Consider the following 16,895-nt stretch of genomic DNA (forward strand, 5'->3'; position numbering starts at 1 on the left):
ATTCTGTAGATCTCAGTTTGTACATTGTCATTCTGTAGACCTCAGTGTGGACATTGTCTTTCTGTAGATCTCAGTGTAGACTGTCATTCTGTAGATCTCAGTGTGTACATTGTCTTTCTGTAGATCTCAGTGTGGACATTGTCTTTCTGTAGATCTCAGTGTGGACATTGTCTTTCTGTAGATCTCAGTGTGTACATTGTCTTCCAGTAGGTCTCAGTGTGGGCATTGCCATTCTGTAGATCTCAGTGTGGGCATTGTCATTATGTAGATCTCAGTGTGGACATTGTCTTTCTGTAGATCTCAGTGTGTACATTGTCTTTCAGTAGGTCTCAGTGTGGACATTGTCTTTCTGTAGATCTCAGTGTGTACATTGTCATTCTGTAGATCTCAATTTGGACATTGTCTATCTGTAGATCTCAGTGTGGACATTGTCATTCTCTAGATCTCATTGTGGACATTGACATTCTGTATATCTCAGTGTGTACCTTGTCTTTCTGTAGATCTCAGTGTGTACATTGTCATTCTGTAGATCTCAGGGTAGACATTGTCATTCTGTAGATCTCAGTGTGGACATTGTCTTTCTGTAGGTCTCAGTGTGTACATTGTCTTTCTGTATATCTCAGTGTGTACATTGTCATTCTGTAGATCTCAGTGTAGACATTGTCATTCTGTAGATCTCAGTGTGGACATTGTCATTCTGTAGATCTCAGTGTGGACATTGTCATTCTGTAGATCTCAGTGTGTATGTCATTCTGTAGATCTCAGTGTGTACATTGTCTTTCTGTAGATCTCAGTGTGGACATTGTCATTCTGTAGATCTCAGTGTGGACATTGTCTTTCTGTTCACTGTGCATATCAGTGTTAAGTCACCATCTTTTTGCCTCTACTGTCTACTTAACCTGATAAGCTTTGACCCAACATTGTGACCAACCACGGGTAACGACAACATATAAAGATAGCACCACATCATACTACATCTGGTCTAGTGGTAAATCATACTACGTCTGGTCTAGTGGTAGATCATACTACGTCTGGTCTAGTGGTACATCATACTACGTCTGGTCTAGTGGTACATCATACTATGTCTGGTCTAGTGGTACATCATACTATGTCTGGTCTAGTGGTACATCATACTACGTCTGGTCTAGTGGTACATCATATTATGTCTGGTCTAGTGGTACATCATACTATGTCTGATCTAGTGGTACATCTGTGTTTTCACAGCTCTTAGTGTGGTGACCCAATCAGTTGGGATCATCAGTCAAGTGAGTTTTCACAGCTCTTAGTGTGGTGACCCAATCAGTCGGTATCATCAGTCCCCCCGCGGGTTAGGGGGAAGAATTTACCCGATGCTCCCCAGCATGTCGTAAGAGGCGACTAACGGATTCTGTTTCTCCTTTTACCCTTGTTAAGTGTTTCTTGTATAGAATATAGTCAATTTTTTGTAAAGATTTTAGTCAAGCAGTATGTAAGAAATGTTAAGTCCTTTGTACTGGAAACTTGCATTATCCCAGAAAGGTAATATATTGTACTACGTTGCAAGCCCCTGGCGCAAATTTTTGATTAGTGCTTTTGTGAACAAGAAACAATTGACAAGTGGCTCTATCCCCTCTCCCCCCTTTCCCCATCGCGATATAACCTTCGTGGTTGAAAACGGCGTTAAACACCAAATAAAGAAAGAAAGGTATCATCAGTCAAGTGTGTTTTCACAGCTCTTAGTGTGGTGACCCAATCAGTTGGGATCATCAGTCAAGTGTGTTTTCACAGCTCTTAGTGTGGTGACCCAATCAGTTGGGATCATCAGTCAAGTGTGTTTTCACAGCTCTTAGTGTGGTGACCCAATCAGTCGGTATCATCAGTCAAGTGTGTTTTCACAGCTCTTAGTGTGGTGACCCAATCAGTTGGGATCATCAGTCAAGTGTGTTTTCACAGCTCTTAGTGTGGTGACCCAATCAGTTGGGATCATCAGTCAAGTGTGTTTTCACAGCTCTTAGTGTGGTGACCCAATCAGTTGGGATCATCAGTCAAGTGTGTTTTCACAGCTCTTAGTGTGGTGACCCAATCAGTTGGGATCATCAGTCAAGTGTGTTTTCACAGCTCTTAGTGTGGTGAACAAATCAGTTGGGATCATCAGTCAAGTGTGTTTTCACAGCTCTTAGTGTGGTGACCCAATCAGTTGGGATCACCAGTCAAGTGTGTTTTCACAGCTCTTAGTGTGGTGACCCAATCAGTTGGGATCATCAGTCAAGTGTGTTTTCACAGCTCTTAGTGTGGTGACCCAATCAGTTGGGATCATCAGTCAAGTGTGTTTTCACAGCTCTTAGTGTGGTGACCCAATTAGTTGGGATCACCAGTCAAGTGTGTTTTCACAGCTCTTAGTGTGGTGACCCAATCAGTCGGGATTATCAGTGAAGTGTGTTTTCACAGCTCTTAGTGTGGTGACCCAATCAGTCGGGATCATCAGTCAAGTGTGTTTTCACAGCTCTTAGTGTGGTGACCCAATCAGTTGGGATCACCAGTCAAGTGTGTTTTCACAGCTCTTAGTGTGGTGTCCCAATCAGTTGGGATCATCAGTCAAGTGTGTTTTCACAGCTCTTAGTGTGGTGAACAAATCAGTTGGGATCATCAGTCAAGTGTGTTTTCACAGCTCTTAGTGTGGTAACCCAATCAGACAGGATCATCAGTCAAGTGTGTTTTCACAGCTCTTAGTGTGGTGAACCAATCAGTTGGGATTATCAGTCAAGTGTGTTTTCACAGCTCTTAGGTTGGTGACCCAATCAGTCGGGATCATCAGTCAAGTGTGTTTTCAAAGCTCTTAGTGTGGTGACCCAATTAGTTGGGATCACCAGTCAAGTGTGTTTTCACAGCTCTTAGTGTGGTGACCCAATCAGTTGGGATCATCAGTCAAGTGTGTTTTCACAGCTCTTAGTGTGGTGACCCAATCAGTTGGGATCATCAGTCAAGTGTGTTTTCACAGCTCTTAGTGTGGTGACCCAATCAGTTGGGATCAACAGTCAAGTGTGTTTTCAAAGCTCCTTGTGTGGTGAACCAATCAGTCGGTATCATCAGTCAGGTGTGTTTTCAAAGCTTCTTGTGTGGTGAACCAATCAGTCGGTATCATCAGTCAAGTGTGTTTGCAAAGCTCCTTGTGTGGTGACCCAATCAGTCGGTATCATCAGTCAAGTGTGTTTTCAAAGCTCCTTGTGTGGTGAACCAATCAGTCGGTATCATCAGTCAAGTGTGTTTTCAAAGCTCCTTGTGTGGTGACCCAATCAGTCGGTATCATCAGTCAAGTGTGTTTTCAAAGCTCCTTGTGTGGTGAACCAATCAGTCGGTATCATCAGTCAAGTGTGTTTTCAAAGCTCCTTGTGTGGTGAACCAATCAGTCGGTATCATCAGTCAAGTGTGTTTTCAAAGCTCCTTAATGTGTGCCCATTTGTTTTTGTTTGTTTGTTGTTTAATACATGTCTGGCATAAGGGAGAGGGGATAAATGTATGTGTAAATGATTCCTGGAAATGCTGCTAGCAAGTACAACTTGTACGCTACACAGGCCAGGTGCGGAAGAAGACACTGGTGTTGGCGCTTTGTGTCTGTCATTAAGACACTGGTGTTGGCGCTTTGTGTCTGTCATTACCAGCAATTCTATGCTTTCTTAAAAAACTTAAAGGAAAACTCTGTAGCATGCGCAGACAGACCATTCTGTGTAATTAATGTGTGTTCGTGTGTGTGATTTTGTTTTGAGAGTATGAATGTGTGTCGGTGTGTGTGTGTGTGTGTATGTATGTTTGGAGAGTATGTGGTGATAGCTGTTGCTGTGTTGTTTGTGCAGAACAATGTACAGGCAGCAGAAAACGCCATCAAGCGTCACGAAGCGTTCATCACCACCATGGATGCTAACGACGAGAAGGTCAATGCTGTCCTCCAGTTTGCCAACAGGCTGATTGATGAAAACCACTTTGCTGCTGACAAGATCCACAGGAAGGCAGAAAACATCAATGAGAGGTCAGTACACCATCTTCATTCCCTGTGGGTGGGTGTGTGTGTGCGTGTGTGGGTGTGTGTGTGTGTGGGTGTGTGTGTGTGGGTGGGTGTGTGTGTGGGTGGATGTGTGTGTGTGGGGGTGTGGTTGTGGTTGTGGGTGGATGTGTGTGTGTGTGTGTGAGAATATTTTACCTGTGCTATGAGCCACTCAAAAACTCGTGAGGTAAAGGCCTATCCAGGCTAACCTAAAAAAGAAGCAGCTTAAGCAAAGGTATCCAACTAATGCCATGTGTGTGTGTGTGTGTGTGTGTGTGTGTTTTAGGAGAAACACCAATCGTCAGCGAGCTGATGAACAGCTGGATCGCCTCAAGGACCAACTTCAGTTGCAACAGTTTCTACAGGAATGCGATGAGGTAAGAATACAAATGTTTTGTTTCATATGTAGCTGTACAGTTTGAAATGTGTTGTTTCATATGTAGCTGTACAGTTAGAAATGTGTTGTTTCATATGTAGCTGTACCCCACTCAGTGAACGGAGGACAGTTGGTCAAGTGTTTGCTTTGTTTCCATGGTAGCTGCGAGACTGGCTGTCGGACAAGATGGCGGCGTCACATGACGAGACGTACCGGGACGCAAAGAACCTGCACAGCAAGTACATGCGGCACCAGGCCTTCGAGTCTGAGATCGCAGCCAACAAGGACCGCCTCAACCGAGTCATGCAGGTCAGCTTTCACATGTCTCTATCCACACAGTGTTCACATGTCTATCCACACAGTGTTCACATGTCTATCCACACAGTGTTCACATGTCTATCCACACAGCGTTCACATGTCTCTATCCACACAGTGTTCACATGCCTCTATCCACACAGTGTTCACATGTCTATCCACACAGTGTTCACCTGTCTCTATCCACACAGCTTTCACATGTCTATCCACACAGCATTCACATGTCTCTATCCACACAGTGTTCACATGCCTCTATCCACCCAGTGTTCACATGTCTATCCACACAGTGTTCACATGTCTCTATTATCCACACAGCGTTCAGATGTCTCTATCCACACAGTGTTCACATGTCTATCCACACAGCGTTCACATGTCTAGGAGGGTGAAGACATCATGCGTTGTGTTATTGTTACTTATAGGAGGGTGAAGACATCATGCGTTGTGTTATTGTTACTTACAAGAGGGTGAAGACATCATGTGTTGTGTTGTTGTTACTTATACGAGGGTGAAGACATCATGCGTTGTGTTGTTGTTACTTATAGGAGGGTGAAGACATCATGCGTTGTGTTATTGTTACTTACAGGAGGGTGAAGACATCATGCGTTGTGTTATTGTTACTTATAGGAGGGTGAAGACATCATGTGTTGTGTTGTTGTTATTTACAGGAGGGTGAAGACATCATGGGTTGTGTTGTTGTTACTTATAGGAGGGTGAAGACATCATGCGTTGTTGTTGTTATTTACAGGAGGGTGAAGACATCATGCGTTGTGTTGTTGTTACTTACAGGAGGGTGAAGACATGATGCGTTGTGTTGTTGTTATTTACAGGAGGGTGAAGACATCATGCGTTGTGTTGTTATTTACAGGAGGGTGAAGACATCATGCGTTGTGTTTTTGTTACTTACAGGAGGGTGAAGACATCATGCGCACAAAGCCGGAGACGAGGGAGCAGATTGAGCCGATGCTGAGCGACCTGACCAGTCAGTGGGACGACCTTGAGACCACGACCAAGGAGAAAGGGGAGAAACTGTTCGACGCCAACCGCTCTGTGCTGTACGAACAGAGTTGTGATGACATTGACGGCTGGGTCACTTCGCTCGAGTCCCAGATCATTACTGCTGAAGACTTTGGCAAAGACCTCACCACCGTCAACCTCCAGGTCCAGAAACAAAACGTGAGTGGAAAGGCAGGGATGACTATTGGGGGAGTAATGTAATGGGGTGGGTGTAAAGATTAGGCCAGGGTGGGTGTAAAATAAAGGTTGGGTAAGGGCAGGGTGGGTGTAAAATAAAGGTTAGGGTAAGGGCAGGGTGGGTGTAAAATAAAGGATGGGGTAAGGGCAGGGTGGGTGTAAAATAAAGGTTAGGGTAAGGGCAGGGTGGGTGTAAAATAAAGGTTAGGGTAAGGGCAGGGTGGGTGTAAAATAAAGGTTGGGGTAAGGGCAGGGTGGGTGTAAAATAAAGGTTAGGGTAAGGGCAGGGTGGGTGTAAAATAAAGGTTGGGGTAAGGGCAGGGTGGGTGTAAAATAAAGGTTAGGGTAAGGGCAGGGTAGGTGTAAAATAAAGGTTGGGGTAAGGGCAGGGTGGGTGTAAAATAAAGGTTGGGGTAAGGGCAGAGTGGGTGTAAAATAAAGGTTAGGGTAAGGGCAGGGTGGGTGTAAAATAAAGGTTGGGGTAAGGGCAGGGTGGGTGTAAAATAAAGGTGGGTGTAAAATAAAGGTTGGTATAAGGGCAGGGTGGGTGTAAAAGACATGGTTTTCTTTGATTTTAGGAGTTATTTAAAGGGAGGTTCCACAGTACTGTACTTCTTATTGGTGTATTGCATTTGATTGTATTTCATTGTGTTGTGTTGTATTGTATTGCATTTGATTAAATTACATATCTTACCCAACTCACATATAGCAATTAACTCTAGTTCAGTGCTGGTAACGCTGTACGCATCCCCTTGGTAACAAGGGAAGCCCCTCTAAAAAAAGAGTGACCAATACCCATAAGGCCATATTAATACATACTTCCGACTTCCGTATGCGCGCGCATACGCCGCCATATGCATCATTCCATACTCAGCGAGCAGTGGGACTGGTCGTGTTTTTGTACGCTCTGGCTGTGTTCAGCCATCTGTCACTTCGTCTACGGACTTGGTCACTTACCTCTTGGTATCTTCTTGCTTGTCTTATCGTCTCTTCATGTTGAGGTGAGATCTTTCTGTTTTTTGCTTGTGTTTGTGGGCGTTTTTGACCTTAAATTGAACTTGTGAAATTTTCTTGTTTACAAAATTTTTCGTGAGTTGTTTTTGGTCATGGCGGTTAGCGCCAAGAAGCGGCAGTTGTCTAAACGAGTAACTGCTGCTTCTCCGCCGACAAAGTAAACACCTGGGAAAGCAAAGGCTTCCGGACAGGCTTGTGTTTCGGTTCATGTACTGTCTTTGCAAAAATATCGATGTTTTGGTCGTCATGCCTCCTACTCCGTTTTTGACGGCTAAACCTTTAGACAAGGTTTCTCCTGTGGATAAGCCCGCTTAGGCTTCCTTAGTTTATGTGTTTCCCGGTCGTGCGTCTGCGGACGTGGCGACATTGTTGCTCTCTTTAAGTTCACAGGTTTCTTCCTTGGCGGGGGAGATCGCTTCCACGCGGGCGGAGATGCGTTCGCTTCCGGTGTGACGGGGGTTTCGTCTCTTGCCAACGTTCGCCTGCGCCGTCTGCTACTGTGTCTCAGGCTGATGTTCATGCGGAATGGGATGATGGGACCACGCCTTCGCTTGTGGCCTGTGTTCCGGTTCCCGGTGGTTCTCACCAGTTTAAAGGTATGTTTTCTACCCAAGTACCCGGGTTCTCCGGGGAAAGGGTAGAGCGTCTCCAAGAGAAAGTAACTCCGGGCTCTGGCTTTGTGGGTGAAAGTTCCGAAGCTGAGGCTGGCTCTGACTGCTTTGGCAGCAGGTCGGTGGCGGTTAGGAACCTTGGAGAGCGAACGGAAGATTTGCGCAACCACCCGCTTCTTTAGAATGTGGTAAGGGTGTGCGTCTTCCGCTTCCGCCCGGGGGGCAGGAAGAGAACAGTATAGCTGGCTCTTTGTTTGACTATGGGAGTCAAGCAGGGGGTCAGCTTCCCGAGGGCACGGGAGTGCCAGTCGGCTGTTCAGAAGACGGTGCTTCCGCAGAGGTGGTTGCACTGAATTCAAATTGCCGTTTAATATCATATTCTTACTCCGAATCACATTAGCATTGAGTCACCTGAGATGCTTATCACTGAAAAACGCTTACCCGGCTAAAGAATTTAAAGGGAAGCAACCCCATCACCAAAACGAAAGTGAAAGTAGCTTTGGTAATGGGCCAGTACACCGGGAGTTACCTCCCATACGGGTGTATGCCACGTCACTTCCTCTAGGAACACGTGCCTATTATCATACGTCTTTTTCACCTCGGAGAGGACGGTTCACTTTTTGACGCTCTGTGGCTGACCTTGTGTGTTTGAGTGACACCCGCCGGCCACGTTACCCAGCTTGTCTGCTCGCCTTGCCTACAGTTTGGTGAGCTCGTTCCCGTTTGTTGTTGGTTGTTTGCGCTGTTTCGTTACTGTACGTTGTCCGTTTTTTACGGACTTGTGTGTCAGTGACTTGCGTGTTTCGCCATTTTGTTGTGTGAGTTAGTTAGCTAACTCGTGTGACTTTGCTAGTAGCTCTGCGTGCCCTCTTTCTGTTTGGGCAAGTGTAGCTTTAGTATTTTGTTGACGCGTAAGCGTGTGTGTTTACTGTGTTTTCAGTCGTTTTGACTTACGTTTCAGTAAATCTTTTTACTTTGCCACGTGTTGTTGACGTTTGTGTCAGTGTCTTGCGTGTCGCCATTTTGTTGTGTGAGTTAGTTTTCTAGCTCGTGTGACTTTGTTTGTAGCTCTCCGTGCCTCTGCTTGTGGGGCAAGTTTAGCTATAGTATTTTGTTAACGCATTAGTGCGTGTGTTTACTGAATTTTCCAGTCGTTTAGACTTATGTTTCAGTAAATTTTTTCGCGTTGCCACGTGTTGTTGTCAACATGTCTGATTCAGACAAGCGCCGTGGCAAGTCGGACCCCAAGGGGAAAATTAAGGCTAAGTCTTCCTCTTCCAAAGCAACGTTACTTGTTACAGACCAAGAGCGTAACACTTTGTTGGCTGTACCAATTTCGGCGCCTAGCGCTGTTACTACTTCTGCTTCTTTTGCGGCGCCTAGCGCTACTGTTACTTCTGCACCTGTCTCTACATCGGAGACTTCGTCTTCTTTGTTAGCACCTGGACAAGGTGCGTTGGTTTCCTCTCTGTTAAAGTCACTGGTTCCAGAAATCCGCAGCTTGGTGCAGGCAGAATTTCAGCGTTCCGTCGCCAGCAGTTCGGCGTTTCCGGCATCTGGCAGTGACGTCCGGGCATTGGCTTCCGTGTCTTTGTCCTCCACTTCCGGCTTGGAGCAGCGTCCTCCCTCTTCAGCGTCGGTTGGTAAGCAGAGCTGGTCCGATAGCCCTCGTGAGGCGCCTGGACGTTCTCCTTCGGGGGACAGCTCTTTCGCATCGGGTCACGACCGATACCTTGCTGATCTTTCATTTCCGGCGATAACCTACGAGGCCCCGGACTTGTTCGAACAGCGGCGGCAGTCGGTTTCGACTGCCGCATTTCCGGCACTTGCCGGAAGTGATGATCCGTCCGCTCCGGCACGCTACGGCGGTCGCGGCAGGATGGAGTATTCACTGACTTCCGGTCCTTCCGGATCGCGAAGTCAACCAGTGCAGTCTTCACTTCCGCATTTTGCGGTTCCGTTGACTACACTTCCGGTTTCGGCCGGAAACGCTTCTTCCTCTTCTGGTGGTTCCTTCCGGATACCAGATAGTGGATTACAGCGTGCGCCTTCCGGCTTTCAAGCGCCTAGGCTTGAGCAGGCATCACTCCACTCAGTCGGGGGAGTGACGTCAGCTCATCCAGCTCCGGTTTTTTGCGGATGGTCGTCCTGCTTACCCTTTACCTTCACAGGGTTTTGGGCGGCAGGATGACGTTAGTGCTCAGGCTTTTCCGGTTTCCGGTTTGCCAGGGCATGCTTCTGCTTCCGGAACTGGTGACTTCGGTCATGGTTCCACGTGTGACTATTCTGATGCTCCATCAGTGGTCAGCGAGGAGTCGCGGGGCGTGTTTCCGTCGAAGCTCAAGTCTGTTCTTGACGTCGCGGCGGAAGTAACGTCTCGTTATTTTCCTGAAGGGGTGGTGGCTGCGGACTCTTCCGCATCATTCGTTCCTTCTGCCATGGCGGACTTCCGGCCGGCACAGGAGGATGTTTCTTCCTTCCGGTTCGCCGAGTCTCCGTCAGTGGCTTACCAACTTTCGCATTCACTGGTTCGTCCAGCACATGCGGGGAGTGGTATTCGGCCAGTGCCTGTTCCGTTACTGCTTTCTTTTGGTCCAGTTCCGGAATCAGCTCAGCAGTGGGTGGCTTCAGCTGCCCAAGCCTCTTCCTTCGTGCCTACGGCCAATAGGAAGCTTGGCATGCCCAATCAGAGCCAGAATTGGCTGGCGTCTTTTGCACTCCCTAGGGCTACCCTTCCGGTTTCCCGGGAATTGCTGCCTCTTCTGACTAAACCGATCAAGCGTGATTCGGTTTTGCCGGTTTCCGAGGCTTCCCTCCTCTCTGCTGAGGAGGTTGGACGTCGGCAGATCGAACTGTCCTCCATTGCGGAGACTCTCGTTCGGGCTCTGTCTCGGGCATTGACCGATTCGCTAGTTCCTTTCACTCTCAGTGAAGAACAGAATGCGGACGATGTCTCTGCGCTTTTGACCGCATTGGCCAAGGTCAATGAGGAACAATTGCGTCTTTCCTCCCTGCAGTACACCCAAGCGGTACTCTGCAGGAGGGATCTCTTCCTCTCGCAGTCCCAATTCACGGAGCTGGCTACTAGGGAGACCTTGAGAGTCTCCCCGGTCTCAGAGGAGTCTCTCTTCTGTCCGCTGGCACTGGATGCCAGACAGAAGGAGATTCAGTCAAACAAGGACAGTCAGTTCCTTGACTACACTCTGAAGGGGGTGAAACAGTCTCAGCCTTCTAAACAGAAGCAGGCTCAGACATCGTCTAACCCCAAGCCAGCTCAGAAGCGGCAGGCTTCGCCGGCCGCTCGTGGTGGGAAGAAGAGGACGGCATCGGGGAGGGGGCGTGGCGGCTCTGGAAGTAAGCCACACCCCCAATGAAGCGCTCCCGATCTCACCTCCCTCCCGCCCTCCACCTTGGTGATGGCGGGAGGCCCCTCCCGGGCACTTTCTCGTTGGATGTCGGTAGTAGACAGCCAATGGATTGTGGGAGTGGTGAGTTCGGGCTTCCGTCTACTCTGGCGGGAGGAAAAGGCGCCTCTTACCCGAGTGCCTCCGCGGTTCAAGCCCCCCTTCTCGCAGGAAGCACGTTCCGTCTTGCAGTCGGAAATTGCCTCCCTGGAGCAGAAGGGCGCGGTGGAGAGAGTTCGGGTCCACAGCTCCCTGGGATTTTACGGGCGTCTGGTCGCTGTTCCCAAAGCATCAGGAGGATGGCGTCCCGTGTTGGATTTATCTCTCCTCAATACTTTCTTGAGGGAGATAAAATTCAAGATGGAGACGCCAGCCTCTGTCCGAGACTCTCTCCGCCCAGGAGACTGGGTGACCTCGATCGATCTCACGGACGCATACTTTCACATTCTTATGCATCCGACCGACCGGAAATGGCTTCGTTTCCGGTGGGGAGATCAGATCTACCAGTTTCGCGCACTCCCTTTCGGGCTGTCTCTCGCACCGTGGATTTTCACCATGGTGGTGAGACAGGTCTGTGCACTGGTGAGGTCCCAGGGTATCCGTCTGCGGGCTTATCTGGACGACTGGCTCATCATGAACCAGTCCCAGAGCGGCTGTTCGCAGGATACCCTGACGGTTCTTCGAGAATCCAACTGGTTGGGGTTCTCGATCAACCGGGTAAAGTCGGAGCTGACCCCGTCACAGACATTCACTTATCTGGGGATGTCTTTCGACATGGTCGCTTGGACTGTCCAGCCTTCTCAGAGAAGGGTGGACAAGCTCCAAGCTCAGATTCGCTCCACTTTACCTCTCCTGATGGCTTCCATCCGCTCGCTCGCCTCCATCTTGGGGCAGATGGAGTCTATGGCTCTTCTGGTTTCACTGGGCCGGGTCCACAAATGTCCGCTTCAGTTCGCGCTGAAGCCGTTTGTGGACTCTCCTCTGGTGGACTGGGACGCCCTCATCCCTTTGCAGGGATGGTTCCAGTCTGCGACCCTTCCGTGGTTGCACACGGAGTGGGTCTGCAGAGGTGTTCCGATCGTCGTGCCCCTCCCCGACCTGGACCTCTTTACAGATGCGTCCAGGGAGGGTTGGGGGGCACATACAGATCTTCAGACTCCTCCCTTTCCGTTACTCAGCCGAGTAATCCGGAAAGCGGAGATGGAGGAGCCGGCCCTTCTTCTTCTGGTCGCTCCTCTGTGGCCGTCGCAGGTCTGGTTTCCAGATCTTCTTCGGCTTGCCCAAGGGCCCCCCATTCCTCTCGCACTCGTGCGAGGGGAACTAGTGCAGCCCCGAACAGGCATTCCACACGAGGAGCCCAGTCTTCTGAAGCTTCACGTGTGGAAGTTGTTCGGGACTCGCTGAAGCGCTCTGGGGCGTCGTCTTTGACTCTGGACTTGGTGGCTCGCTCGCATAGAGCGTCCACCTCTTCAGTTTATGCTTCCCACTGGAAGGCATGGACTGCCTGGTGTTCAGCTAGAGGGGTGAGTTCGGTGGCTCCGCGCTCTATTCAGGTCGCTAACCACCTCTCTTTCATGTCTTCACAGGGCGCCTCAGTCTCCTCGTTGAGGGTCCGGCGCTCCGCTATCTCGGCGACTCTTCAGCAGATTGGTCGTTCTGTTCGAGTCGGGGGCGTTATAGCTGCAGTCATTAAAGGTGCTGCTCTTAAGGAAGCTAAAGCTCGTTTGCCCGCTCCCAAGTGGGACTTGTTTTTAATCCTGGAATTCCTTCGTTCTGCGGATTTTGAGCCTTTTAGCGAGGCCAGTCTGTTCAATGTCACTCGCAAAGCGCTGTTTCTCCTTTTGTTGGCTACGGCCCGACGGGGTAGCGAGGTCCACGCCCTGTCGGGTCAGCCTGGAGATACCTCCTTTGAGCCGGACGGTTCCGCATCTTTGCGTTTCCGGCCTGATTTCCTGGCCAAGAATCAGTCTCCGGGGCAGGCCTCTCCGCTGGTTAGAGTTAAGGCTCTGACCAGCGCGTTGGCCCCGGGTGACCCCGATTCGGTCAATTGCCCTGTGAGGGCACTTCGTCTGTACTTAGCCCGGACTCAGCCGATTCGGTCTAGTTCTCAGAAGTTGTTGTTTATCTCTCTCCTTACTAGGCGCGAGAAAGATTTGTCGAAGGTAACGTTGGCCCGGTGGGTGTCCTCGCTCATCAAGCAGGCTTATGAGTGGAGGCGCACAAAGAGGGGGGGGGTTATGCCCTCCTTGCCACTTGACTCGGCCCGAGCCCATGAGACGAGGGCGTGGGCATCCTCTCTGGCAGTTCTGCGCTCCAGACGTCTAGAGGAGGTGCTGACAACTGCGTATTGGCGTTCCGAAGATGTTTTCATAAACTTTTATCTTCGGGACGTCACAGCTCTTCGACAGGATGGCTCCAGAGGCCTTCCAGCGCTCATAGCAGCAGGCCAGTTCCTGTCCAGAACTTGATGGTGAGTTTTGATTCATTTCTAGCCCACCGCCTTGTTGATGTTATCTGCTAATGTGATTCGGAGTAAGAATATGATATTAAATGGAAAATTTCCTAAATAAATTATCATTTAATTAATATACTTACCCGAATCACATACTGTATTCCCTCCCACCTGCCCCGCTTATGGTTTTAAGATTTTTTAAAGCCGTATGATAATAGGCACGTGTTCCTAGAGGAAGTGACGTGGCATACACCCGTATGGGAGGTAACTCCCGGTGTACTGGCCCATTACCAAAGCTACTTTCACTTTCGTTTTGGTGATGGGGTTGCTTCCCTTTAAATTCTTTAGCCGGGTAAGCGTTTTTCAGTGATAAGCATCTCAGGTGACTCAATGCTAATGTGATTCGGGTAAGTATATTAATTAAATGATAATTTATTTAGGAAATTTTCCATTTAGGCTGTCAAGTGCAGTGGCACTGGTGGCTTAAGCGGCTTCAAGGTACAATAGGATCTTCTGGTGCATGTTTAGGCATCCGGTTGGTTCTGATATTTGCCAATCCGTGGCCGATTTTGCTAACGCTTTTGCGGCTGTGGCTCCCGGTTTCAGGATGGTTTAGCCTTCTGCCGTTAACACTGTGGTGTTGGTAGTTGGCGCTCATCAGTCTTCGGCTTTCGGTTCCGTTGTTGCGGTTCCTCTGCTGTTACTCAGGCTAAATCCACTTCCTTTTCCAGGCTTTCAGCTGGTATGAGGCAGGTGGATGGAATATCCTTTCGGAGTTCCGGCTTTTGGGAAATTTGTTCCAAACCTTTCCCTTTTGGCAAGTGTTGCTTTTTCGGGATTGGTTCCGGCTCTCATCCTTTTGTAGATGGTTAGAATACCACTGTCCAGGATGATGAGGATTTGGAAGACTAGCTTCTGGGGCAGATGGTGACGCCTCTTTGTTGACTTTCAGCGAAGCTGCCATCTTTGTTTACATGGATGGCAGAGGTTACTACGCGCTTTTTCCCTGTAGGGTTAGCGGTAGCATTGTCATCTGCCTTTTCTCCTCCATCTTTTTTGGCGTGTCTTGCTCCTTCTTAGGATCAATTTGCGAACTCAATCGATGCTTTTGCCCCATCTCTGCCTTTGTTGGCATCTCAGGGGGAAGCTCATACTTCAGCTTTGCCGCTTTTTGCGCATTTTCAGCTGACCTGAGCCTTTTAAGGGAATCTTAGAACGTTATGTTCTTGGATTCTCTGTTGGGGTCGTTTGGGCTTGTGAAATTTGTTTTTTCACAATTGAGGCTCCTTTGTTACCACTTCCTTTGTGGGCAACGCTCGGCTTAGCTCCTGCGGTGGCGGGGCTTTAGCTTGCGTCATCTGCTCAAGCAGCGCGTCACGCGCTGATCGCTATCCGTAGGCTTCGGTTTACTCCAAGCTTAAGAACGTAGTTTATTCGTTTGCTTTTTCTACGGAACCGCCACCGGGTTCCCCGGAATTGGCGAACATCCGTCTGGATGTTAATAGCAAGGAGTGACTGTCTCTCTGTCAGAACAAGGATCTCCTGGCTATGTTTCATTATGGCCGCACTCCTTTACATTTACCGCTTTTTAACAAATCTTGTTTCTGCGCTCTCTCGTGCGCGGTTACGTCCTATCTGGATATTTTTGTGTTCCGTCAGGACGCGGATACTAAGGATGTAGCTTTGCTTTTAGCCTGGGTGTAGGTCTCTTTCAAAAAGGTTTGTTCTTTTGGCGAGACTTTAATCTCTTCTTTTCTTGAAGGTTCCTCTTTGTGAGTTAGCTTCTATGCACAGGGATTCTTCTCTATCTTAAAAGCTCACTGCAGAAGGAAAGCGCACGGCAGGCCTTGGCTTTTTATTGTTTTCAAATAAAGGCTTCAGGCTCGCCGTTCTCGACTTTATCTTTTGTCTCCTTACCCTCGCGTTCGTGGCAGGGTTCTGTGTCTAATATCCACCTTTCTTCCCCCTGAGGCAAGTTAGCGGTGGGTGTTGGTAGGCACACAAAAGCACGCTTTCTTTCACACTTGTGGCAGTTATGTCAACTGGAAGTTAGTTCTCGGCATCACTCTTCTTTCGCCTTTGTGTTTAACACATCGGCTGGGGGGGATTAGGTTTCCCTCTTTGTGGGGGGAGACACGGGTGCCTCCCTTTTGGTTCTCTTTCATGGTTCGTTTGGTATTTCAGAGCTTCAGGGTTCTGATCTTTTTTCTAAGTCATACGTTTGTTGAGCCGTTTTTGGATCTCTTGGAGATTGTGCAAGCGGCCCTTGATAGAAGTCCTTTACTCCAGGTGTAACTGGGAGTGCAGGGCTGGAACACATTAGATGTCTAAGGCTTCTCAGCTTTGATAGGACCCTTTGTGGTCTGTTGGGCGTTAAGCAATAGAACAAAGGGTTGGAACATGTGTTGTTTCAAGCAGACAACTCCACAGGGGGCTTTTCTCATCAAGAAAAGGGGGTCTCTCACTCCCTATCGCTTCCTCACGGAACATGAGAGGTTTTGGTGGTTTTACCATCACGAGATCTTTTTAGCAGCGAAGTACCTTCATGAGAGTCTCTATGACTGGGCGGACTCTCTAAGTCTGTCGGCCAAATGGCCACTTGGAGCAGACTCTCTTTGACCACGTGTTTTTGTTCCTTCGGGGGAATGGGAGAAATTTCTAATAATGAGTTTTTGCCTTTTGGTACTATCGCCTTTTGCTTATCTTCGTCGCCCGACTGCCGGGCATGGAAATTTTTACTCTTGTTTTACTTTGAGCGGCCTGCCGGTCGCACAATTTGGGCCCGTTCTTTTTGGGTTGCCAGACCTCGTTAGGCTGGCAAGAGGGCTCCGGTTTTGCTCACACTCGTTTCTCACGGGTGTCTACTGTAGGATATTTTTGAGTTGCTCGGGCTCTTCTGCCCGTTAACTCTGGACTGGTACTTGTCTTGTTGTCTGGCTTGGAACAGATGGCTTATGTTTTAACGGATAGAACTCCTCTTCTCTCGGTACAATGAAGGTGGCGAGCCACCTATTTTGGCTTTCCGTTCTTTTTCTCCCACGTCTTTGTTTAAGACATTATGTGATATCAGTTTTACTGAGACAGCTCGGTGCTAATTTTTCTCTTGGTGGCTTTATAACCAGCAAGTTTAAGAGGGCCTACTTTAGGCTTGCTGAAAGCTGATCTTCAGTCCTTTCTTGGACTTTGCTCCTAGTTTTAGGGTTTTTGTGATTGGATTCTTTGACTCTTTTACTTAACTAGCCTTGCTGATCAACACGGGAATCGGGCATGCTTACTCGGGTAGCTTCTGTGAGAAGTGGGAGTAAGTGTTTTTTCTGCTAATTTTGCTATAGACAGATTTTCGGAGAAAGACTGATCTATGGCACTTAGGTTTCTTTTGGGTTTTCTGGCATATTAGCGGAATCTGGAGTTACCAACTTTGATTCACCGTTCAAATCTTAATCACTATTTTGGCTCCCCTAGAGCCATATTTAGCCTTTTGGTCTGTTCGAGTTTTGAAGATTTTTTCTGGCTT

At 48.5% G+C, this 16,895-nt stretch overlaps 1 protein-coding gene across 5 annotated transcripts in view; it reads left to right on the forward strand.

Annotated features, from left to right (window-relative positions):
- LOC138952069 (spectrin beta chain-like) overlaps positions 1–16,895 on the forward strand; it is a 165,459-nt gene that overhangs the window by 96,557 nt on the left and 52,007 nt on the right. For all 5 annotated transcript variants that reach the window (XR_011451293.1, XM_070323641.1, XM_070323643.1 and 2 more), the window contains 4 exons: positions 3,831–4,003; positions 4,305–4,395; positions 4,557–4,703; positions 5,616–5,882. Coding sequence is in view for 4 of the 5 variants with exons in the window: in XM_070323641.1 (XP_070179742.1) it covers positions 3,831–4,003; positions 4,305–4,395; positions 4,557–4,703; positions 5,616–5,882 (678 nt within the window). In the remaining variant the exon portion in view is untranslated. The remainder of the gene's footprint in view (positions 1–3,830; positions 4,004–4,304; positions 4,396–4,556; positions 4,704–5,615; positions 5,883–16,895) is intronic.

The sequence above is a fragment of the Littorina saxatilis genome, linkage group LG17 (assembly GCF_037325665.1).
Source record: "Littorina saxatilis isolate snail1 linkage group LG17, US_GU_Lsax_2.0, whole genome shotgun sequence".
In the NCBI taxonomy this organism is placed as follows: Eukaryota; Metazoa; Mollusca; class Gastropoda; order Littorinimorpha; family Littorinidae; genus Littorina; species Littorina saxatilis.